We start from the raw sequence: 26,255 nt of genomic DNA, 5'->3' as shown, positions 1-26,255 counted from the left end.
CCATGTGCGGAAACATGCATGATAAGCCGTGATGTCCAACTGGCAGTACCAGTGGGACAGCAAGAAACGCGGCCGGTGGACTCATCGCATGATTCCTAACGCCGGATTTTGGATAGATCGGAAACATGGGCAGGTGGATTTCTGCATAACGCAGTTCTTGACTGGTCACGAATGCTTCATGCAGTACCACCATCGGTTTGGACATGTGACCTTGCCATTCTGACCAACCTGCGGTTATATTTACAGTTGAGACACCAGAGCACGTAGTGTTCAACTGTCCGAGGTTCGCATCAACATGTGGACTCGAAGGGTAAGAGTATTCACACCTCAGAATACTCTCGGGTAGACTGGTTTCACGTCGCCGTCGTATGAGCCACTTGAGCCGGATGACATGAGTCGTAAGCGTAAAAGGCCCGTACCAGTGCTGTGACAGGCGCGAGTCTACGATAAGCTACTCTCGATCGCCACACGGCGGGCAAAAGCCTAGGGTTGCCAGCCAAAGGAAAGAGGAAGACCGGACAACGGTCGGAGTAGAATGCCCTTTCGGCGGGGAGCTTTCGAGTAGAGTGCGTCCGATCCTAGCAGTAAAGTATACAAATAAAAGACTCTATCTTCTGCGTATGACGAGCTGCTAGGTACGTCGTGAACGCCGTGTAGGATACCTCCATCGCCGCGGAGTATCCGAGTAGAACGTGCTCCCTACGACGGAAGCTGCGGGGTTAAGACTTGGCCGTCTTCGCATTCGAACTCGTAGGGAGAAGAGTATTCACGCCGCGTGAATCACATGAGTCGGTGTAGGATGACGTCTTCGCCAGGAATCATCCGAGTAGTTTCGTACAGCCCCGGACGTGTGCTTTGACAGGAGCGTGTCCAGGATGAGCTGCTCTCGATTCGACACACGGACGGGCAAAAGAGAGAGGGCCTCGAGCCGAAACAGGCGGAGCCAAAACTCAAGTCATTAAAGGAGAGGTCTCTCGTCTCTAATAGTGGACCCAAATAGAGGCGGAGCAAACGATAAAGCTTAGTTCTTTTAGAAATGGGACACTTTCTTTTGCTAATAGCTCGTTTACTAGTAATCGGACATTCAAAATTTTGACAGCATTTTGTTGCCTGTAAAAAGTACTATCTGACCTATTTTTTTCAAAATTTAAAATTTACGCATTTTTGAGATATTTACGATGCAAGAGAAATAGGAAAAAATAATTTTGCACAGTTTCATTCAAAATCCATCATTATCAAATTGATAGCCGACAAAACCGTTGATTATTCAACGAATTATTGTGTGTGAGTGGTGGAAAAGTATGGAAATGCTGTAAAAATGTCCACAAAGTTCAAATCAACCATTGGAGTGAAGCATATGATCGGCAACTTCGGCTAAGGGTCATCAGGGAAGTCAAGTCTCATACCAGCATTTTTTATTTTCAATAAGCGAAAAACTAAGGGTAGATCGCTGAAATTTCCAAAAAAAAATTCTCCGATAAGCTGAAAATGTTGCCTCTTAATAAGTCATTCAAACCTAACCAAAAACAAAAAAATATTGCTAGATCCACAGCTCGTAAGCTGTATATCTGGTTCCGAGGCTATGGGACAGATGTTTTCTGATGAACGACAAAACTTATGAAATACCCTATTTTAAACAAATTCCAGCGTTTGATTCCTATACCATGTCTGCTCGTGGCAAGGTCCCGAGTATATTGAAGTATGTATTTGCTTATTATTTTGTATAAAATATAATGATTTGCCAAAATTCTGCTCCTGTGGAAAAAAAACAACAATTTTCAAAACGAAAACTATGGTTTTCACTCTTTTCAAAAGCCTAAAAAGAGTAATCTTTTATGTACCCTTCGCAACCTACGATCTATACTAACTGATTATACTTTAAGTTCAATCTCCTGATGGTTTTACTTCGTTATTGCCAGATTTTGCCAGCAGAAATTCCATTAAAAACGCTTAAAAAGTGGCTCAAAAATCATCAAATTTGTTAATTTCGAAACAGCTGTATCCACTTAAGTAGCCTCAGTTTCTTTTAAAAGAGAAGTATTGGTCCGAAAAGTATCAGAGATTGAAGGAGGGAGATGTAGCCACCTAAAATACAGATTAGACGAAGTATTAGTTTGAAAAACTGATCGTTATCATGACTGGAAAAAGTGTGCGCTGGCCGAAGGGAGGTACCAAAAATAAAGTAGAGTTTAATCTTACAAAAAACGATAAATATTTTTTTTCAAATTTTTTCATGAATTATGATAAGATTACCTTCATTTTCTTCATAGAAAGTATTTAGATCAAACGAAAGGTTTTTGAGATACAGGCATTCGTAACTGTCCCATTTCTAAAAGAACTAAGCTTTAGTTGTGGTAAACAAGCGGGCCTCGAGTCTGGTTGAGAATTACACGGGCAAGTCACTGCGTCCCCCCAGTTTGCTACTCTGGGTCCATGGGTGCAATTGGACGCGTCATGATACAATGCTATAATTCTACCCCCTACGCTATCAAGTTCACCCGGGGCCATTGACCTTTAATTCACCTCGAACCGCACATTTTATCTTTAGTTGTGGGAGGTCGTTTCGGGCTACTTATCTTTTCAACACGACTCGATACACAACCTTTCCTCTAACGAGTTAAGATTCGACATCCCATCGTGTTGAAAGAGGTTCACATTTTAGCGCAACTACTTGTTTTGTGAATCTGGTCAACGAATTCCAGAGACAACAATCGAGTCGTCGACGACATTTTCTCTGGTCGCACACGCGAGTCAGGGGAGACGACCCCCCGAGCTACTAGATTTGTGGATTGTGTGGTCCCGAAGCGTGAATCGCGCTGTCGCTCTTATTCAGGTCGCACACGCTATTCGGGCGCATCAACTCTCGAAATGCGTGTCGAACTCTGACCCTCTTGTGACTCATCTGACACCTCTTGTGCTAGACCCCTCTTTAAGTGTTGACATCACCACTTTGCGCAACAACTCATTTTTCGAGTCGGGTGTCTAGGAGGTCCCGAAACGAAAAACGAACTGTCGATCCCACTGTTTCCAGGCGAATTTGCAATTCGAGGACATGACCCCCCAAATGCGTGTGGGACCTCACACCTGAGTACTGGTACCTGGTACCCAGGTGCACCATTTCTTCCGCACAGATTTGGCAGATCTATCGACGACCTCTAGAGGGTACCTGAGTAACGTGGTACCAGTGTTCAGTTGCGAGAGATTGGAGAGGTCGCCACGAGTATTGGGAAGTCGCGAAACTGATATACGGGGATGACCAAAAAGTGTTCTCACGGGTTTCGATCGAATTCGCGCTTCGGGTGGTCCTGGCCCCGATTCGCGGATATGATCGGCACACGACGGGCAAAGAAGAGGGTTTTGTGCAAAAGCTTGTTAAGCCCAGATCTCAAGACTTAAGAGGAGAGGTCAGGTCTCAAGTTTAGTCTAGAAAACTGAAAACACGTTCAAATGAAGGATAGGTGGGCCTTAAGTCAAGAGTAGCGGCAAAGGTAAAGGCCTCAAACTTTATGCATCCGTTAATTCCACAAATCGTGTCCAGATTAGATGTATGTATCTTGATCAAGTTACCACAACTCAAATTTTAACACCACTGCACTGTTACTTCAAATTGATGAAATTCGAGTTAAATGTGTGCACCCAAATGGCGTATGCAGTTGGTGTAGGGATACTTGTTGTAAAAATCCTTCAAACTATCTTCAACACAAAGCTCATGTTAGTAAGTAATTGTGCTGATTGCAAAAAGCATGCTCTGGGCAAATCTTCAATTCATTAAATGAAAGCTGTTCCAACTATCGTTGCTAGAAAATTTCGTCATATCTCGTTTGTTTCTCTTGGTACTTGTCCTTTAAGGCCACATCAATGCTCATTTCTGCGTCTTGACTCCGAGTGAATTTCCTCCGCGAGCACTAAATTTACTGATCCTTCCCTGAATTCAAAGCTATTTTACCATCTTACGTGACTTCCTGGTCTTCCAAGCGTCATCGCCCAACTCACGCACTTGTGACGTCTAACCTGACATTTGAAGAACCTGTTTGAACAAGTGGAACCATTGCATTGGAATAACGAAAATCAACTTAGTTACCGCCAGGTAACTAACAACTCGGTTAACATCAAACAATATGTATTATATGGTCCTTCGAACCGGATCCTTTCTGTCACGAATGGCTTACGATTTCGAACTTCTCAAACAATATCGATAATTTTAATCGCATTTCCGTGAAGATCAAATAATTTACATAAAAAGTGTTTTGTCTTCTTCCAATTAGAACGAAAATAAGAAAGATGAATGAGAAACTTACCTATCAGTATCGATTTAAAAAAATGTGCAAAAAAAATCCGCAACGAAAACGTTGCATCCCATCCCCACGTTGATATTTTTCGCCAGTTTCCAAAGTTATTGATAATACACGCGGCTGCCAAACGCTGCTGCCTTTGCTATCAAATCAATTCTGTTAACATGGTGATAGCAAAAAATTAAAAACTTTTTTTCGCTTCTCCTGTTGCTTCGAGCTTCGACGTCGTCGACGATGGTACATTTAAGTTTTGTTTTTTTTCCTTCTGCTGATCGAATCAAGCTCCAACTAACTACATCGAAAACATCCGTCTTCATTCTTTGGACTTGGACTAAGTTAGTCGGTAAGTAAGTAAGGAAAGGACAGTCGGTCGATTGGTCGATCGGTCTGTCGGTCAGTCGGTTCGGCTTGTTTCGGGTGCCGAGCGCACCAATACACTGATGAATAGTGCGCGTTCGGGTTCGGTTCGGCTTTCGTTCGGGTGAGCCGGAAAATTGCTCATATATTTTCGGATGCGATCGCTCGGAGCAACTCAGTTTCGATTAAGTCGTTGAATAGTTGGTTTGCTTTTAGAAAAACACCTGAAGTGATACACAAGAGATACCGAAAAGGACATTTTTCCGGGACACAAAAAATAAAAGACCAGTGCAAGATAATAAAAGAACATCAGAGTTAAAACTCGCGAATATATAAGAGAAAAAAAACCAAGTGCAGTGATAAACAGTGTGATATTCTTAAGAAGAGTTAAGAAAACAAAAAAAAAAGGTTGATTGAAGAAGTAACCAAAAAAAGTCACAATCATTAGAGCTGATATCAGCAACAGAAAAAAGTGTGCCGACAAATTCAAGAATAAAATAACCCGAAAGAAGTGGAATTGATTAAATTCAGTACCAAGTGGTGTGAGTTTGGTTGATTTTTTTTTTTAATTCGTCGATCGCAAAGGAAAGGTTGCAAAAATGGTTTTGAGAAGCAAGGTAAGCAAGTTTAAAGTTTCCTAGAGTGCTGAGGAGCTTAAGCGTGGTGCGGTCAAAGTATTTATGGTGTTGGCAACAAACAACACAGGCAGTCGGACACCGAATTTGCATATTCACCCAAATAATGAACGTTTGTTCTTGGGTTGGGAACAACAGAGAACTTCCAAGTTACGAAACAGGAGGTTATTTGCCTTGGTTGGTTTTTTTTTCTCCTTCGTTTCATATTTTGGACACTTGAGCTTGCAGGAGGTCCCTGCTGGTTGCCTGTGCCGGGTTTGGGTTAAGTGACTTTTTTTTCTTTTCGGATTTGTGATGGTATTGGTGAGCCGAATTTTTCCGGTTGTCGACTGTTGGTTGGATGGAGTTGAAGAGGTTAAGCGACACGTGATTGAAGCCGTTGGTTGTTACTTTGTTGGCGGGATTTTTTTTTGTTCGTTACGAATAGGAGCTCGATTCGACGAAAAAGCTAACGAATTGAGCGGGGAAAGAGTAATCGAGAGATTTCGGGAAATTGAACTTCGCTTCGCTGTACACACATGGTCAAGGTGAAGGAACTGAGTGCGATGGTGAAGAGGTTTGTTGGTTAGTTTTTTTAAGGAATGAATTGATCTGGAATAGTCTTCAATGCTCATTTGATGTGATTCTGCGTTATCTATGTGTAAATTGACCATGCAAATTGAGATGTTGGTAAATATACAAACATTGAAATTGTTACTCTTTTTTTAGATAAAAATATAATTTAAATAAAACCCTAAAATAACAGATCGAAATTTGATAGCAGAATCCAAAGTTTAAGAGAAAAATTACAGAAAAGAAACAAAAACCAGAGAAACAGACTTAATTTGATCGAACTGATTCTTGGAATTAAACGAATGAAGATTTACTGCCAGAATATAGATCAAGAAATAATACTAAACAGCCGTGATATAAATTCCGGATTTGGAATTCCAATGAAAATTAAACTTGCAACTATGAAATCCAAACAAAAACCGAAATTTAGAATAAAGGTTCAAATTTATTTAGAAACTAAAAGGGGGAATTTCTATAAATTTCTTAAAAATGAAAAGGTTTAATTCAAAGCTCAACTTAAAAATAACAAGAAGTTTATGCCGAGAAGTTGAAAATTCATTAGTATCTTTCATTTAAGAATTCAAAGATTGAGGATCATTTTTCTCGTTTCAGAATTTAGAGAAATAATTCCTCAATGTTTATATTTTTTTTATTTAAATAAAAGTCTGCAAATTTTTTTCGAAATTTGAGAAAATTTATGATCAGTTTTCAATGAAAGTTTGGGAGACTCACTCCTCCCTTCCTATTTCCTCGATAGAGTCGTGAATAATCAAATAACCATTTCTCTTATGCTCCTCCTTTCCTATTCCCCGTTGGATGAAGGTAAGGATCTCAAATGGTCATAGAAACATTTTTCGTGTTCAAATACCCTCCCATGTCAAATTTGGTTCCATTTGATTGATAATTTCTCCAGTTTTGCAAAAAATTGTAAGGGTGCACCCTTCTCCTTTTCCTATCTTTTTACTGGAAAGAGAGAGGGGAACCAAATAATCATAAAAGCATTCCTCGTATCCAAATACCATTTCATGCCAAATTTGGTTCCATTTGCTCGATTAGCTTTCGAGTTATGCAATGAAAATGGTATGGAAGCTCATCTCTCCCTTCTAATCATCCCACTGGAATAATACTTATCACCCCACTTCTCAATCAACCATAGAAGCATTTCTCGTTTTCAAATACCCTTCCATGCCAAATTTTGTTCCATATGCTTGATTGGTTTTCGTTGTTATGTAAAAAATTGTAGCAGAGCACCCTTCCCCCTTAATATCTCACCAATATGATAAGAGGGAGGGGTACCAACTTTTCTTAGAAACATTTCTCGTACCAAAATACTCTATTAATTTTGGAAAATAAAATTGAATGAATATAGACTCAGAAATCAAAACTATAATCTATTTTCAAGAAATACCCGAGATGTTGAATAGTTTTCTAACCTTTTTTTTTAAAAAATGTTTTCAACAATGATTATTGATCTATAAATTTCTGTAAAATATACAAAAGCCTAAATAATTGTAATAGTGAGTAAACAAAGAGTGACCAGTGGCCATTCAAAGGGGAAACGGCTGATTTCTCACGAGTATATGTACCTCCCGGCTCTAAAAAAACAGTAAACTTACTTTAACGACACTATAAAATCACTTCAGTCAGCCATCGCTCAGGAGGTGGCGTGAAGGTAGCCGCATATTATTTTCTGCCCGAGATAAGATAGCTTTTTCTTACTTATGAATGGAACGGGCAGACCAACGAACGGCATTGGGAAGGTCGGACGGCTTTCGAGCCCGACGCTCTAAAGGATGAACACGAAAGTATTGTGACATCGAAAATGTCGTGCCAATTTTCTTAGTATGTTTAAAATCAAACTAAAATTTTAGGGTAATTTTATATATATATTTACTTGAAAAATCAAAAGAAAAGTTCATCAATGGAGCCTTGAGTGTAAAATTGAACGCATTTTCGCTTGATGCCTTCCATCAAAGTGTTTACAGTGTCATGCGGTACCAGTTTCTCAGTTTTTTTTCCATTTTCTTAACATGTTCTTTGACATCTTTGACCGTCTTCTTGCTCTTCCGAAGTTCCCGCTTTATTATTGCCTAGTACTGCTCCAACGAGGCGCAGCTCCGGACTGTTTGGCGGGTTAATGTCCTTTGGAACAAAATGGTCAGAATTGGCCTCATACTACTCTAGGATACTTTTTGAATAGTGGCATGATGCCAAATCTGGTCGAAATAGGGGAGCTTCGTCGGGCTGCTGCAAGAACGGCAAAAGGCGCTTCTCGAGGCACTCAGATTTGTAGATCTCGCCATTTACTGTGCCCTTTGTCAAGAAAGGCTCACTCCTCAGTCCGCAAGAGCAGATGGCCTGCAAAACAAGATATTTGGAGGCGAACTTCAACATTTTCTTCTTCTTAAAGTTTGTCATGCACATCGAACTTGCTCTTGCCGGTAAAAAAAACTTCATCCCCGGAATAAGCTTTAAAGCGGCTTTTATATACGTTTCGTCGTCCATCACACAGCAGCCATATTTTGTCAGCAGCTTCTTGTAGAGCTCCCGTGCCCGAGATTCAACCGTCGATTGTTGCCGCTCATCGCGGTTTGGGCAGATCTGTATCTTGTATGTATGTAGTCCAGCTCTCTTCTTTGCATTCTGGACGTAGCTCTGTGACATGCCGATCTTTTTAGCCAAATCACGGCTTGAGACGTTGGAATTTGCTCTAATCATCCGCGTCTCCTTTCTCTACGTCTTTTTGTTCTCCGATCCCGGTTTCCTTCCAGCTCCTTTGCCATGGTCCAACGTCAACCGCTCCTGGAACCAGTTCTGCACTCTGGAGACGGTTAAATGGTGAATGTTCAACATTTTTCCCAACTGCCGGTGCGACAGGTCAGGAAATCCGGGTGTTTGGAAGCAATTTGTTCTCCTGACTCGCGTTGGTTCACCTTAATGTTTGTTGAATCGAAAAACACGACTTCGAGTTTGACAGCATGTAAACAATACACATCAATGAGAAAGTGTGCAAAATTTGATTGATTTTTAGCCAATGGTAAAAAAGTTATGCCCTGTTGGATGTGTCGCAAAAATTTCGTGTTCGTCCTTTAGTCTAGATTTGAGCGTCTTGTAGCTGCACTGCGGTTAGTTATACGTGGAGATGCAGTGATGTTTCGATTTTAAAGCTTGAATGAATTCTATTCATGTTATCAGTCCGATTGTTTTAAAGTTTCAAATGAAAAGTCCATAGCTTGCTTGATATTTTTTTTTATCATCGAGTATTTTTCCGTGGTTCACCAATTTTCAACCTCGCATCTATCAACAGCAATAACACCATAATTGTTGTCCCCTTGTCAACAAACAAACAGGTCAGTCAGTGCATTTGTTTGTCAATAAAATAATTTAAACTCGCGCGCCACTCCGAGGCCTAACCTCGAAAAAAGCGCTTCCTAGACGTTATCGGCCGCATTCGACGTGCCCTCTTCTTGACGAGTCGTCCGCATGGAAACACATGCTTAATATAGTTTACCTACCTTCTCTTGAAGAGTGCATAAATAAATACTAAGTGCAAACACAGAGAACAGACGTACAAGCTAGCCCACGAAACTTGTGTAAAAATCCCAACACCCTCTTTGAACTAATTTTTGTTTTTTGGCTACAATTACGCCTTTTCGAAAACTGGGCACTTTAAAGTTGATTTGTAATTCTTGAACGGCGCAATAGATGGCACTGTTTGCAGTCAGTTTCTAACGTATTTTTTTGGTGATAGCATTTGAAATGTTACACACTTTTTTGACGGTTTTTTGTTCGAGCTTGTACGTCTGTTTTCTGTGGTGCAAATTGATTGATTAGTGTATCGGACCTTCTTCGGTCTGTTTTCGCACACGCATTTTTGAGATGTATGGTGGTACCGTGCTATTGTAATTGTCATATACCCATTTAGGAAGTCTACGGTTGTTGTCAATTGGCGCTGAGGGTCGCCTTCTACAGTCCTCAATTGACTCTTGAGAGGGGAGCTTGACAACATTCCTCCATCATTACGGAGAATATACGCGTCATCTGTTACTTAATTGTGCTTACATGCACAAGACCATGTTGTGCTCTCTTCTCTCTAGAATGGATCTGTTTCTCGACCGACCTCAACAACAATGAGTTGTTTACTGCAAACGTCAACTCTCGCGAATGGAGTTGCCATGAGAACGACACATTCTCTTTCGTCAATTTACAGCGCTTTCTTCGATGCAATTTGATCCAGTTATGCATGTGCAATGTGCATAGGACAGCTTCTTTAATTGGCCATTGGGGTCAATGTCATCGTTATCGGAGATGTTGCTTATGCAAATTAGGTAGCTAGGTTTTTTCTCCAGTCCAGTAACAGGGTAACAACAATTCTACCTTGTAAATTTTACAAATAATGACTGACTGTCGACTTCAATTGTTGAATCAACTCAATCGAATCTTGTACACTACCTTTCTAATTGACACTTGTAGTCACATAAACAATCTTTTGCTTCCAAATGCATCACCAGTATAAGGAACATTTCTCCACATCAACTAACCTAATTAGGTTTCCCAGCCTGTTTGCCTTGAAGTTGGTCTTGAATTCTTAGCTACCTATTTTAAAGAATTTCTGATTCTCCAGATGTTTTCGAAAAAAGTAAAGGGTCTTGTAAAGGGTCTTGTAAAGGGTCTTGCAAAGGGTCTTGCAAAGGGTCTTGTAAAGGGTCTTGTAAAGGGTCTTGTAAAGGGTCTTGTAAAGGGTCTTGTAAAGGGTCTTGTAAAGGGTCTTGTAAAGGGTCTTGTAAAGGGTCTTGTAAAGGGTCTTGTAAAGGGTCTTGTAAAGGGTCTTGTAAAGGGTCTTGTAAAGGGTCTTGTAAAGGGTCTTGTAAAGGGTCTTGTAAAGGGTCTTGTAAAGGGTCTTGTAAAGGGTCTTGTAAAGGGTCTTGTAAAGGGTCTTGTAAAGGGTCTTGTAAAGGGTCTTGTAAAGGGTCTTGTAAAGGGTCTTGTAAAGGGTCTTGTAAAGGGTCTTGTAAAGGGTCTTGTAAAGGGTCTTGTAAAGGGTCTTGTAAAGGGTCTTGTAAAGGGTCTTGTAAAGGGTCTTGTAAAGGGTCTTGTAAAGGGTCTTGTAAAGGGTCTTGTAAAGGGTCTTGTAAAGGGTCTTGTAAAGGGTCTTGTAAAGGGTCTTGTAAAGGGTCTTGTAAAGGGTCTTGTAAAGGGTCTTGTAAAGGGTCTTGTAAAGGGTCTTGTAAAGGGTCTTGTAAAGGGTCTTGTAAAGGGTCTTGTAAAGGGTCTTGTAAAGGGTCTTGTAAAGGGTCTTGTAAAGGGTCTTGTAAAGGGTCTTGTAAAGGGTCTTGTAAAGGGTCTTGTAAAGGGTCTTGTAAAGGGTCTTGTAAAGGGTCTTGTAAAGGGTCTTGTAAAGGGTCTTGTAAAGGGTCTTGTAAAGGGTCTTGTAAAGGGTCTTGTAAAGGGTCTTGTAAAGGGTCTTGTAAAGGGTCTTGTAAAGGGTCTTGTAAAGGGTCTTGTAAAGGGTCTTGTAAAGGGTCTTTTAAGAAGTTTGGTAATGGGTATTCTAAAACGTCGTGGAAAGAATTTTGTATAAGGGCCTGTGTTTGTTTGAAAAAAAAGTTAATTGAAAAGCTAAATTGATAATTTCTGTCTAGAGATAACAAGACTACTTGCTATACTTACATCGACAGATTGATGGATGGATTATTACTCTGCAAATTTTGAGGTCATGGATCGTTCAGATTACTCTCCTATACACAGGAACCCGTTCACAATAACAAACGGGATGACACCTTCCGCGTACCACGAAGGTGATAACTCAGTCTGTCTCTAGTCCTTGAAAGCGGCTCAATCAAACGATAAAAATTCGCCATTATCACCCGGATGAAGCCCGACAGGTCCGAAACATGACATAGTGATCTATTCCGGACGCCAAGATAGGTCCAATAGCGTCATTAACGCCACCACCACCTCGGATCATTCGCTGTAATCAGCCATTTTTTGTTATTCGCAAACCCGTGTTTATCTCTTCTGGAATGAAAACGTGGCCAACATGTGCACCGCAAAACCCAATCGAGCGGGAGATTACCGGCGGCTTATCAGCATCGTACGACTGCCATGGTAACATATTAACAACAGCAGTGATTTATACCCGCTTGTTTATTACATTGATACAGGGTGTTGGTGATGCCAAGCCTCCTTTGATTGGTACCGACCACTAACTGAATGATAATCGATTTGGGTGCAGTTTTATTTTTACCAAAACACTCATCATTATTTTGCAATTTTAAATTTTCAACTGCACATAAGTCAAACGCGTGATTGCATTTTGTTTTTAAATATTTTATACTTTTTGATTGAAGCTCAACAAATTTATCGATACTTTTTTTTTCTTCCAAGGGGAAAAGGTGTATCAACTGAATGGGATTTCTGTGTCACAAAACCGAGCAGAGCGATAAGATTGCATTGTCCTTAAACGGGGAAAACGTGGGAATTTCGTGAACAAAAGCCATACCCATTTGCGTCAATTCCTTTGCCATTTGCTATCAGTAACTTTGCTTTTTTTACTGCATGGTTAGCTAATTTGCTATCGATGAGTATTCTCGTATTGCTCGGATGATTTGATGATGGGATGTTGTTGTTTGTTGCCCTAAGATGGATCGACCGCACCAAAGCGCCTCTACTGTATTTGCTTTTAATGTCTAAATAAACACTGAACTAAAATGTACTTTCTTTTTTCTTGATTTGATGGGTCGTGGCAGAACATTGCCCGGTACATTTTCCAGAACCAACACAAACTGATCCAGCAGCTGCTGCAGACTCAGGTCCGGCTATGCAGCTCCCAGCAGGTCCAACAAGCACTGCGCCTCGAGGAAGATGATAGCCCCCGGATTTCTCAGATTGTCCCACCGGCCGCTCCGTTCCCGATGCACATCGAGCATGCCGCCGACGTTGGCGAACAGTTCAAGGTAAGTTTGGCGAACAACAGTATTCGAGCCTTCATTTCCTTGAAAAATCTGACAACACTTGAATGGATCAGTAACTAAGACTATATGCCCTACAATGATTTTCGGAAGAGAAATGGAAATAATATTGAAAACTTGAGTTCTGTAGTCAAATTTGAGGTTAGCTTTCCAAAATTTCTGATGTAAGAAAGACGAGAAATTACAAACGTTGTGAAATAATGGGAAACACGTGCTAGGAAGTGCTTTGGACTTTCTACGAATCGCCCCAAAGAACTGCAGTCGATGTTCCAATTTGCAAATGTTCCCAGCTACGTTCTAGGCTTGAAACGAAAATCAAACGGGAAGGTGCACACGCTCATTGAATATGCATCAAGTTCACTGCCTCAATGAGGTACGTGGTCTTCACGCTTAAGTTAGGTATCTAGTTAAGAAGGGGAACGCGATCGGATATGCCGCGGATGCTAATAACTTACACTTTCGATGGACGGAGGCGATTACGTCGTCGTCCTCGAGGTTGTAACGTGCCAATAATGTGCGACGCAGTCTACTCGATTCTTCGCCCTTTTTTAAAAAATGGGAGACGCCACGGGTCCGCTTAACTGATGAGGTTGTCTAAGCTGGTGACCCTGAACTTGAATTGTCCAACGGCTAGCGGTTTGTGACATATATACATATTTCTAAGCACTCAAGCAGGTTAGTGACGTACTGGTCCCGATTCGTTGCGTCCTAATCTTATCAGTGATCGATGAACTTTTTGTGATTTTGCACAATAATTAGGTCTAAACAGATTTGTTCCGAATCAAAAAACATTTTCCAGTAGCAACTTAGGTTTTAAGTCAACTCATTGTGCTCTCTAAATTATTAACTCTGGACTCTTAACTCTTAATTCCATAAATTGACTAAGAACTCTGAACTCAGCAATATGGACTTAGGAGTCTAGATGCTTAAGTCTATAATCGGGGTTTAAATATAAACTTAGATCTATTATCCTTGAATTCAGAGCTTTTTATGCTGGAGTCAGAACTTTGATGCTAGAACTATGAAATCAGAACTCTTCATGCTGGACTCAGAACTCTGGAGTCAAGACTTAGAAAACTATTGTCAGGACACGAGACTCAGAACTCTGGACTCAGGACTCTACACTCAGAACTCAGGCGTCAGGATACTTAACTCTGGGCTCAGAACTCTTAACTCTGGACTCAAGACTCAGAACTCCCTCGTCAGGACTCTGGACTTAGAACTCTGGACTTAGGAATCTGGACTCAGGAATCTAGACTCAGAACTTTGGCGTCAGGTTCCTTAACTCTGAACTCAGAACTCTAGACCCTGGACTAATAAATGAGCGTTTTTAATTCTGGACTCAGGACTCTTAACTCTGGACTTAGGACTCCTAATTCAGCACTCAGAACTTTTAACTTTACAGTGGAAAATCTGGAATCAGAACTCTGGACTCTAGACTCGGTAGTTTTTATCTTGTACTCGGGAATGAATTGGACTCATAATACTAGAGTAATACTAGGCTTTTATCTAAGGGCTATGAATCCAGAGTTTTTGTTCTGAGGTCAGGGCTCTGAAGTTAGAACAATAAAGCCATAAATTTGGATTGAAGAACTTCAACGCTGGACGCAAAATTTTACAGTCAGGACTATGGGCTCTGGACTCAGAACTCTTAACCGTGGACTCAGGATTCAGGATTCAGAACTCTGGGGTCGGAAAAGTCTGAACTCATGAATCGAGACTCAGAAAATTAGATTTAAAATAGACTCAGGACTCCAAACACTGGACTGAGAACTCTGAAAGCTCAAGACTTTGGACTCTTATATCAGGACCTATGAATTTTAACTCTAGACTCAGGGCTGGATTCAAAGCTCTGGACTTAGTACTCCTTATTCAGGACTCAGCTCTCATAACTCCAGAGTTAAAATTGTGGAACCAGGACTCTATACATTTGAAACTCTTAATTCTGGACTCTAGAATCAGGATACTGGGTTTGAGGCTTTTAAGTCTGGGTTATTAAACTCTAGATTTGGGATTTTAAACTCAAAACTCTGTACTTTTTAACTTTGAGTTCAGAGCTGTGGTCTCAGAATTGGGACTCAGAATTCGGACTCAAAATGCTACACTCAGAACTTTGAATTTAGAAATCTAAAATCAAATCTCTGGATTTTGGAATAATGACTTATGACTTCGAACTCTGGACACAAAATTCTTAAAGCTAGAGTCAAAACTTTGGAGTCTGTACTCGTTAGTCAGAACTGGTAACTCTAATAACAGGACTCAAAACTGTAAACTCTGTTTTCTAAACTCTGGAGTCAGGCCTCTGGCTTCAGAACTCTGAACTCAGGGCTCTCAACTCTGCAGCCTGGGCTTCGAAATTAGGACTTTTAACTCTTAGCTCAGAACTGTAGTCTATACTGTGGACTCGATGCTCTATACTGACTACTCACTACTAGATCTAAACCTAGAACACTAAACTCAGGACTCTAGAATCAAAATTCTTTAAATTAGGACTCTTAACTTAAGCTCAGAACTCTTATGTCTGAACCTAGAACTCTAGATTTTTAAACCTGGAATCAGAACTCTGGACTTATAACTCTGAATCATTTTCTCTGAATTTTCTCTAACAATTCTTTGTTTTTTTTTTCTTTATTCCAAAACAGTACTCGGACCTATCGGTTCGGTTGGCCGCCCCGCATCAACTTTCGCCGAAACCGGACGCCGACGATCTCTCCTTCGGCAAATATTTCACCGATCACATGCTCAAGATTGCGTACCATCGCCGGTTAGGGGGCTGGCAGAAGCCGGAAATTACCCCGATGGAAACGTTGAACCTTCACCCGGCCGCCAAGGTGTTCCACTACGCCGTTGAGGTAAGTTTTTGTCTTAGATTCTGATTTAAAAAAGCTATGAATATCGTGGGAACTCTGATTTCGTCCTAGTTTCTGTAAATGTCCCGTTTCAAGTGGGTTGACCTAATTGAAGTCTCTCAAGCTTCCTTCCGTAGAAGATTGTTGAAAGTCCTCAAGAGAGAAAGTTGTGTAAACAGTAAGGCCACGACACACGCGCCTTTTATCAATACTTCTTAAGTTATCAAAACAAACATTTCCGCTCGAAGTGTTTGAATCAACCCCCATTTAGCATGTTCGTAGCAATCCGCAAAGCCAACAAACTCCTACAGTCGATTCCACCAATCAATCGATAGGTTGTGTACTTTCTAATAGCTTGTCAAACATAGGGGTGAAGTCGTTTGTTTTTCTCACCTTCGGCGGCAGCGGCCATCTGGATTCATTATCACTACACAGTACTGGAGGCAAAATTTGTTATCAAAACTATCGGTTGCTGCTCCGATAAGGTGAACAGTTGTTGTTGGCTAGATTCTGAAAGGTTGTTGCTAAGCCAATCTGTCCTCAACGGGACTTAACCTTTTCCTTGGTGGGATTCGATTGGTGTTTTTTAAGTGATCGATCCATCGATCGATCACTCGCTAGGGGTCTGGTTCTCTGTTCCGTAATCAGTTACTAGTGTTTTGCTTCAGGAAAACAGCTGATCACGACGATTTGTTGATTGTTCTGATGTTGTTGTTGGGATAACGTTATCTCCGGCTGCACCGATATTCGACGGATTTCGCTCGTCATGCTGATAACAATCGGGACGGTGCATAACAACTAGGTTAATAGTTCCAGGTCGTCTGACATCACTGGTAATTTCTCTCTCGATGATAGTGTGAACCTATACAAAATAACCTCCGAAACATCAACTGTAATTTCTCACTCAATCTGATAAACAAAAAACATCAGACACGACAGCGATGTTTACTGATTTTTACCGAAACTTCGCAATCAGAATTTGAACCTCAAACTTTGGACGCAGAACCTTGGACCTTAGACTCGAACACTGGACTCAGAAGTCAGAAACATGGGCTCAAAACCTTGGGCTCAGAACTCTAGGCTCATAACGTTGAACCCCGACACAAAATCGAGATGTGACTTCCAAATGAATACATATGTATCGAGACGGGACATCCGCCTGAAGATGGGTTGAAACGGGACAGTTTGAGACCTCAGTAGTCCCGATAAAAGGGCCACTCTAGACTGTCGCAAAAACTGACTTCATCGATAGGCCGATGAAACAACTTGAGCACCACTTTCAGTGTGTGCTGCCTTACACAAAACATTCTAAAAACCTAAGCTAGCTCAACACAATTTCTACTCACGTGCCTGTTTCCTACCGTAATTTACAAAGACAACATCCAAAACGCAAAATTATTCGTATCACAGCTCGGTTTCCTGAGGTATCACATAATCTGCCAGCCCTTCCTGGCTGCACTGGTGCACGGGTGCATGGCAATGACTCGGAGCACCTCCGACGTCTACTTCCGGCTGGATCTGTTCTGGCTCGGCCATGCGACGGCTGATCGGCTCGCAAAAAAGACTCCAGATTCCAAAAAAACGGCCCTATAGAAAAACAAACATTGGTTCGTAGTTTCTCAAGAATTTCTGCAACGCTTTTTCTTCACTCTACCAGTGGGGGCCGTCGTTATCAGTAAGCTGGTTCTACCTTCCGCTTCGTTCGGCTCGACCATGATCCGTCGTAGCAGGATATTGTCGCCTTCAACTCTACTGTTGCCTGAAAGTTGGGATCCGATTCGTGTTAACCGACTTTTATTCGCTCACCTGTAATCAGCTGAAGCGGAGTGGTCCGGTCTTTTACTGGCAACAGCTTTTGGATGAACGGATGACACGAAACTGCTGGAGCTAAAACGAACTTTGCCGTACCATTTAGCACCTTTTCCGCCCACGATGTTGTTTTGTTTTTGTTTACTTTTCTGTTTTTGCGTGGTTGACATTTCACACTCCTAATTCTTAACACTGAATTTTGGCTCGAATTAACTCAGTCACTCACGGTCAAAATTAAACAAGCACAACTACTTAATTATAAAGCTACACCGATGCTAAAAATCTCTGTCTCAAATGGGATAGCAGAGACTTACTTTAGGATGCCACTATATAACTAAATGAGCAAGCAAACTTGGCTTTGTGCGGATCACTGTATTACTCCCTGAGTTCACTTACTCCACATAAATTCATAACAGATCATCCTCAATGTCTATCAATGACGCTATTCATAAGACATTCATGCTCAACCTTATTTATGTAATTTGAGCGAAATTGGAAGTTTTCCATCCAGATTTTCTAGTAAAAAGGTTTCTCGTGGCCACTCGAGGGTTTTCAAGGGTCTGGAGGTCTCTAATCATCGTTTGGATTCCGAACGATGTTCAGAACACATTCTTAAAAAAATCTTCATCAGAACTAACTTGAGGTCAGCTATGCCCTAATTGGGTACGGACATGGACTTTCAATGGTTCCTACGAAAAGGGTCTGGACTTTCACATCCACTTGCCGGAATGCAGCATGACTACGATCAAGGTTCTGTTATAGGTCAGTTGGCCGTACCAGGTTCAACCGACCATGGCTTACTGTTTTTGACTTTCCTGAGTACATACTAAGATATTGAGAGCATTCCTCCTCCTCTCTTTGCAGTTCTGCAACTGTGAAACTCTTAAGATTTTCTTTATTGATTCCCATCGACATTGACGCTTGACGTGACATTTCGATTCGACGACCTTACTGAAAGCTCTTAGGCAGAAGGTCCTCAGCCTTGAAGCTTTCGAAGGAGTTGCTTCAAAGTGCCAGATATTGGATCACCTGGAGGGCCTCTATGAACTCTTGGAGCACTTTAGAGTGATGTGTTAATTTCCCACAGTCTGAACGATGGCATTGCTTACTTTTAGCATCCATCTTTAGGAAATCCCTGTTTGCCCGAATACAAAAAAAAAAAAAAAAAAAACTGCAGGCTTTACACACCTCAAAAACACATAAGTTAAAGCTTTAATTTGCTCCATTGTCTTTAACATAACAAATTCCTCTTTCTCACTGACCTTAGTATGCCTCTGAAGTGGGAACCATCAGAGAACAGAGGGAAAAGCTCTCAACATAAACATTAGCAATCGCTAGCTCAACTGATTCCTCCAGGTATCGATTCCAATGCATTCGGATGGGGTCTTTAAATGGGTGATAGGAGTATCCCGAAATTGAGTCCTTACCAGGAGATGTAAGTCATTAGAAAGGAGATTGAGTCATTAGAAAGATCCAATAGTATTTGTTAGAGTCTAGAGGTGAGGCCTATAGGTAGCGTAAATTTGACCTTCCAATTTGAAGTAAAGTTCCATAGCGTTAATTGATGGAATCAGGGTCTCAGGCCCCAAGTTCATTTAAGGTCGTCCAGACCATATTTGTAAACTTCCAAGTCTTACAATCTAATCGAATATTCATTTCTCTGTCCCTCGTCTACTTCCAGCTGTTCGAAGGAATGAAGGCGTACCGTGGCGTCGATGGCCGGATCCGTTTGTTCCGCCCCGAGATGAACATGGCCCGCATGAACATCACCGCCTACCGCTCCGGACTGCCCACCTTCGACGGCGAGGAACTGGTGAAGGCAATGTGCCGCCTGATCATGATCGACTCCGAGTGGGTACCGCACACCGACTCCGCCAGCCTGTACATCCGCCCGACGCTCATCGGAATTGAGGTTAGTTTACGGCTAGGCTGTCTTCTATTAAAATGTCAAACTAACGGTAATTTTTCTTCCGTTTAGCCAACATTGGGAGTGGCCTCATCGGATTCAGCCCTAATGTATACGATCCTTTCGCCGGTTGGTGCCTACTTCAAACCTGGTGCCGGAGGGTTGAAACTGTATGCCGATCCCAAGTATACCCGGGCATGGCATGGAGGTGTTGGAGATCGCAAGGTTGGCTCCAACTATGGACCAACGATTCACGTGCAGAAGGAAGCGCTGAAACACGGTTGCCATCAGGTGTTGTGGCTCTACGGAGAAGATCATCAGCTGACCGAGGTCGGAGTGATGAACATCTTCATGCTGTACATCAACGAAAATGGAGGTTAGTTCGTCGAAAATCCTAAAATTACAATTTTAAACTAATTTCTTTTTTTTTTTGAAACAGAAAAGGAAATGTTGACACCACCCTTGGATGGTCTGATTCTTCCTGGAATCACCCGAGATTCGATCATTCGATTGTGCCGGGAGTGGGGCGAGTTTCAGGTTAAGGAACAGAAGTTCAACATGCCTATGGTTCGCAAGCTGGCCAAAGAAGGACGGGTAAGTTCCGCTAAGTTCTTCCCAAAAGTAGGATTTTAACTAACTGAATTCTATTTTTGTTTGTTTAGTTGCTGGAAATGTTCGGTGCCGGAACGGCCGCCGTCATCAGCCCGATCGAGCACATTGCCTACCAGGGCGAGGAGATCCACGTGCCGACAGATTCGCACGATTCGCCCGTCTACCGGCGGTTGTACGACTACCTGACCGGAATTCAGTACGGCAAGATCGACCACCCGTGGGCCACCGTGATAGACTGAATCCGGAGTCTGGATTCGGTTTGAGAGAGCCTTTCGTGTCGTGTCTTACACACGAAGAATTCTTCTTCTGCACAGCGAATCGTTTCGATTTTTAGGAGAGAGGGTAAAGACCCTTCCGTTTTCGGAAGTAATCTGCTTCTTTTCGAAAAGGAATGCAGCGGCGAGACGTGCGCATGAATTGTACAGTACGGAAGTATAGATTTAAAAACTTTTTTTAAGGTTAGCTTTTAGGGATTATACACAACAATTGTTCTTAAAATATTGCATGCAAGATTGCGAGCAACCCGTTGTGCCAAACTCTTTCTGATTTGAGCTCAGATTAGCGATTGTCTAGCTCTAGCTCGTCCAGGAAAAGATCCGACAAATAAAAAGGAAGCTTAGCAAATCGAATGTGAAATCCTCATAAAATATTTAAATCTTTCCCTTCGACATTGTGATTGTTTTTGTCATCCTAGATTTCTTTTCGAAATAAACCTTAGTAAGTTTAGTAGCGAAAAAACTCGCGACGTATCAAGCGTTAGCCATAGTTTTCAGGTTATGTGAACTCTTGCTAGTGAGATCGAAATCAAACTGAAGCATTTGCCTAGATTTTAAGAGATAAAAAAACAACCTTAAAAAATCCCGTTTTTCTGACAAATTTTAACCAATCTGGCCCACAGTTAAGCTACAAAAGCTTTTGAAATGTTTCCATGCAATATTTCAACCTACACGAAAACTCGCCTTCAAACGGAGAAGCTTTCCTTCCACAATCTCGATTATCATCCCCTACCGAAAGTTTTCCCCTCCCACTTTGTCCTCGAAACCAATTTCCATTTAGGCTAAGAAACGAAAAAAAAAAACTCCCAAACCAGTCACTTCCAGGGAAGAATTCCTCGTTGCGCGCCACTTTCTCTTCCAGCTTTCATCAAAACTTTTCCATTTTCCCACAAACAAATCCGCATTTCTTTAAGTAAAAAGCAGCGACGAGGAAGCTACCTTCTCACTGGAAGTGGAAACGGTTTGTCGTACAAAATGAGAAAAAGTGCATTTCCAAAATTGTAAATAGATAGATGGTTAGGTTTTTTTTAATTAAAAGAAAAATTGATTTAAGATTCCCTCGTTTGTCGTTCAGGTTAAAAATTGTAGATACTTTTATTTTCTCCGCAATTGGCAGCGCGAGGGATTTTATTAGGCATTTAAATCCAATTCGAAAGATGTATTAAATATTTTCTGGAAATAATTTTTTTAGAGAAAAGATTTAATCTGAAGGAAGAAAGTTTTTACATTAAAATCATCATTCTAGCAAAAAAAGACATTTCCTTTCGCTTTTAAGACTAGACTTTCTGCTCTTAGACAATATTATTTTATTTTAGACCTGTAAGTTGCTTGCTTGGTATTATAGACAACTTTGAAGTGGAATACGTAGATTTATGAAAAGTGAAATAAAGAAGCAAAGTGTTGATTCTTTTTAAATAATTTGTTGTAGTTTTAATATTTTTAATCAAAGCTTATATCACATCTCAATCATCTTAGAATCTTAGAAAAACAAACAACGATACGCTGGCGTGTTCGAGACAAATCCAAGGGGTGTCCTTAATGGGGAGCCCGACCTTTTAATTGCCATTTTGACCGAGAGTTTTGTTTTGATGCCATTCCTACTCTCTTTCTCCCCAAAAAAAAACACGGAGCTCCACAACCCTGGCCACCGAAAATAAAAACAATAATTAACCTTATTTCGGCGATTTGCTCGGCTGTTATCCGAGTGCACAGCAATAGAAATCGGGAGCGCCCGCAAAGAAGAAGGAGGTCACCAATGTCAATAACGGAAAAAGCTCCTGACCAAATTTATTCGATTTCATCAAGGAAACTAATTCTTTTTATTTTTGGCCTCTACTCTGGGTCGAGATTTTATCCTGTGTCCATAGTCCATGGGCATGGATGGCGTGGGTGAAGTTCAAGGAACTCCACTTTTTCTTCATTAAGGAAACGCCACCTAGCGCCCGTTTTCCTTGACTGGGCAATCTTGAGCACTTCATCAATATGGCGTGCGAGTTTTGATTTATGCTTCCATGTTTTTGGGGCTTTCAAGATCACTTCACAAATATTGAAATTTTCTTAATATGTTTCTCACATTAACAGTAGGTACCTTGGAGAAAAAAATAGTTTTCTTTTTGTGATTGAAGGATAGAGTTTTAAGTTGAGTTCAGTTCAATTCGAAATTGATGGTGTAGGATTATAGTTGAACAAAAAATGGCTAGCGAAAGGTCAAGCTCGGTTCCCATCTTGCAACAAATCATTAGTCGGTTTTAGATTGATATATTAAAAATGCACATCATTTTTGTCATTTTAGACATTTTTGTCATTTTTGTCATTTTAGAAATTTTAAATCATTTAAGTCATTTTAGTCATCTTTGTAATGTTTGTCATTTTTGTCATTTTTGTCATTTTTGTCATCTTTGTCATTTTTGTCATTTTTGTCACTTTTGTCATTTTTGTCATTTTTGTCATTTTTGTCATTTTTGTCATTTTTGTCATTTTTGTCATTTTTGTCATTTTTGTCATTTTTGTCATTTTTGTCATTTTTGTCATTTTTGTCATTTTTGTCATTTTTGTCATTTTTGTCATTTTTGTCATTTTTGTCATTTTTGTCATTTTTGTCATTTTTGTCATTTTTGTCATTTTTGTCATTTTTGTCATTTTTGTCATTTTTGTCATTTTTGTCATTTTTGTCATTTTTGTCATTTTTGTCATTTTTGTCATTTTTGTCATTTTTGTCATTTTTGTCATTTTTGTCATTTTTGTCATTTTTGTCATTTTTGTCATTTTTGTCATTTTTGTCATTTTTGTCATTTTTGTCATTTTGTCATTTTTGTCATTTTTGTCATTTTTGTCAGTTTCGTCATTTTTGTCATTTTTGTCATTTTTGTCATTTTTGTAATTTTTGTCATTTTTGTCATTTTTGTCATTTTTGTCATTTTTGTCATTTTTGTCATTTTTGTCATTTTTGTCATTTTTGTCATGTTTGTCATTTTTTGTCATTTTTGTCATTTTTTGTCATTTTTGTCATTTTTTTCATTTTTGTCATTTTTGTCATTTTTGTCATTTTTGTCATTTTTGTCATTTTTGTCATTTTTGTCATTTTTGTCATTTTTGTCATTTTTGTCATTTTTGTCATTTTTGTCATTTTTGTCATTTTTGTCATTTTTGTCATTTTTGTCATTTTTGTCATTTTTGTCATTTTTGTCATTTTTGTCATTTTTGTCATTTTTGTCATTTTTGTCATTTTTGTCATTTTTGTCATTTTTCTCATTTTTGTCATTTTTGTCATTTTTGTCATTTTTGTCATTTTTGTCATTTTTGTCATTTTTGTCATTTTTGTCATTTTTGCCTTTTTTGTAATTCTTGTCATTTTTGTCATTTTTGTCATTTTTGTCATTTTTGTCATTTTTGTCATTTTTGTCATTTTTGTCATTTTTGTCATTTTTGTCATTTTTGTCATTTTTGTCATTTTTGTCATTTTTGTCATTTTTGTCATTTTTGTCATTTTTGTCATTTTTGTCATTTTTGTCAGTTTTGTCATTTTTGTCATTTTTGTCATTTTTGTCATTTTTGTCATTTTTGTCATTTTTGTAATTTTTGTCATTTTTGTCATTTTTGTCATTTTTGTCATTTTTGTCATTTTTGTCATTTTTGTCATTTTTGTCATTTTTGTCATTTTTCTCATTTTTCTCATTTTTGTCATTTTTGTCATTTTTGTCATTTTTGTCATTTTTGTCATTTTTGTCATTTTTGTCATTTTTGTCATTTTTGTCATTTTTCTCATTTTTGTCATTTTTGTCATTTTTGTCATTTTTGTCATTTTTGTCATTTTTGTCATTTTTGTCATTTTTGTCATTTTTGTCATTTTTGTCATTTTTGCCTTTTTTGTAATTCTTGTCATTTTTGTCATTTCTGTGATTTTTGTTATTTTTATCATTTTGTCATTTTTGTTATTTTGTACAATTTTGACAATTTTGACAATTTTGACAATTTAGACAATTTTGACAATTTAGACAATTTTGACAATTTTGACAACTTTGACAATTTTGACAATTTTGACAATTTTGACAATTTTGACAATTTTGACAATTTTGACAATTTTGACAATTTTGACAATTTTGACAATTTTGACAATTTTGACAATTTTGACAATTTTGACAATTTTGACAATTTTGACAATTTTGACAATTTTGACAATTTTGACAATTTTGACAATTTTGACAATTTTGACAATTTTGACAATTTTGACAATTTTGACAATTTTGACAATTTTGACAATTTTGACAATTTTGACAATTTTGACAATTTTGACAATTTTGACAATTTTGACAATTTTGACAATTTTGACAATTTTGACAATTTTGACAATTTTTAACAATTTTGACAATTTTGACAATTTTGACAATTTTGACAATTTTGACAATTTTGACAATTTCGACAATTTTGACAATTTTGACAATTTTGACAAATTTGACAATTTTGACAAATTTGACAATTTTGACAATTTTGACAATTTTTACAATTTTGACAATTTTGACAATTTTGACAATTTTGACAATTTTGACAATTTTGACAATTTTGACAATTTTGACAATTTTGACAATTTTGACAATTTTGACAATTTTGACAATTTTGACAATTTTGACAATTTTGACAATTTTGACAATTTTGACAATTTTGACAATTTTGACAATTTTGACAATTTTGACAATTTTGACAATTTTGACAATTTTGACAATTTTGACAATTTTGACAATTTTGACAATTTTGACAATTTTGACAATTTTGACAATTTTGACAATTTTGACAATTTTGACAATTTTGACAATTTTGACAATTTTGACAATTTTGACAATTTTGACAATTTTGACAATTTTGACAATTTTGACAATTTTGACAATTTTGACAATTTTGACAATTTTGACAATTTCGACAATTTTGACAATTTCGACAATTTTGACAATTTCGACAATTTTGACAATTTTGACAATTTTGACAATTTTGACAATTTTGACAATTTTGACAATTTTGACAATTTTGACAATTTTGACAATTTTGACAATTTTGACAATTTTGACAATTTTGACAATTTTGACATTTTGACAATTTTGACAATTTTGACAATTTTGACAATTTTGACAATTTTGACAATTTTGACAATTTTGACAATTTTGACAATTTTGACAATTTTGACAATTTTGACAATTTTGACAATTTTGACAATTTTGACAATTTTGACAATTTTGACAATTTTGACAATTTTGACAATTTTGACAATTTTGACAATTTTGACAACTTTGACAATTTTGACAATTTTAACATTTTGACAATTTTGACAATTTTGACAATTTTGACAATTTTGACAATTTTGACAATTTTGTCAATTTTGACAATTTTGACAATTTTGACAATTTTGATGCTTCTATCATTTTTCAGTAGTCCTGGGAACAGACTCGTCCTATTCGAATCATTGTTTTGCATCGAATATGTAGATATGGTATTCGTTCCGAACCCAGTGGCCAGGGCGACCTTCGAGTGGAAGATTACCTCCAAATATGTGTCACGATTTTACGCGATCCGGGGGAAATCGCCCCAACGCCCCCGACTGACCACCACCCAACAATAATGGAGTCATGTTGATTGAGGGTGTGAATAATGGAACAAAAAATTACCTACTATTCAATGATCACGCGAGTTTCGGTTTGGGGGAATCCGGTGTTAGAGACGTCCCATTTCTCGAATGTTTTGAATTTTTTTAAACAGAGAAAAAAGTACCACCTGCTACGTTGAGCAACGATAAAGCTCCACCGGGATCTAGTGAACTGTGGGTTGTACTCAACCCACAATCTCACTCTCGATGACCGGTGGTGGCCCTCCGTGTGATTTTTTTTCCTACAACTTCCGAACAAAAAAATGACCAGACGCAGCCGGACTGTTACTATGTCTGTAAGTAGGTATGGTATTGACTAGTATCGCGTGAAGTACTTCATTCAACGCTAAGCGACTCAGAGAACC

General features: G+C 39.0%; 1 protein-coding gene across 1 annotated transcript; it reads left to right on the top strand.

The window, feature by feature from the left end:
* The first annotated feature begins 4,814 nt into the window (after positions 1-4,814).
* LOC129738876 (branched-chain-amino-acid aminotransferase, cytosolic) lies at positions 4,815-21,677 on the top strand. Its single transcript, XM_055730190.1, has 7 exons — positions 4,815-5,266; positions 12,586-12,792; positions 15,450-15,659; positions 19,147-19,377; positions 19,444-19,747; positions 19,811-19,965; positions 20,034-21,677. The coding sequence occupies exons 1-7, from the start codon at positions 5,249-5,251 to the stop codon at positions 20,220-20,222; spliced, it is 1,314 nt and encodes a 437-aa protein (XP_055586165.1). The 5' UTR covers positions 4,815-5,248; the 3' UTR covers positions 20,223-21,677.
* Positions 21,678-26,255: the final 4,578 nt, after the last annotated feature.

Source organism: Uranotaenia lowii, chromosome 1, assembly GCF_029784155.1.
Source record: "Uranotaenia lowii strain MFRU-FL chromosome 1, ASM2978415v1, whole genome shotgun sequence".
NCBI lineage: Eukaryota > Metazoa > Arthropoda > Insecta > Diptera > Culicidae > Uranotaenia > Uranotaenia lowii.
This window is presented reverse-complemented; position numbering and strand designations above follow the sequence as displayed.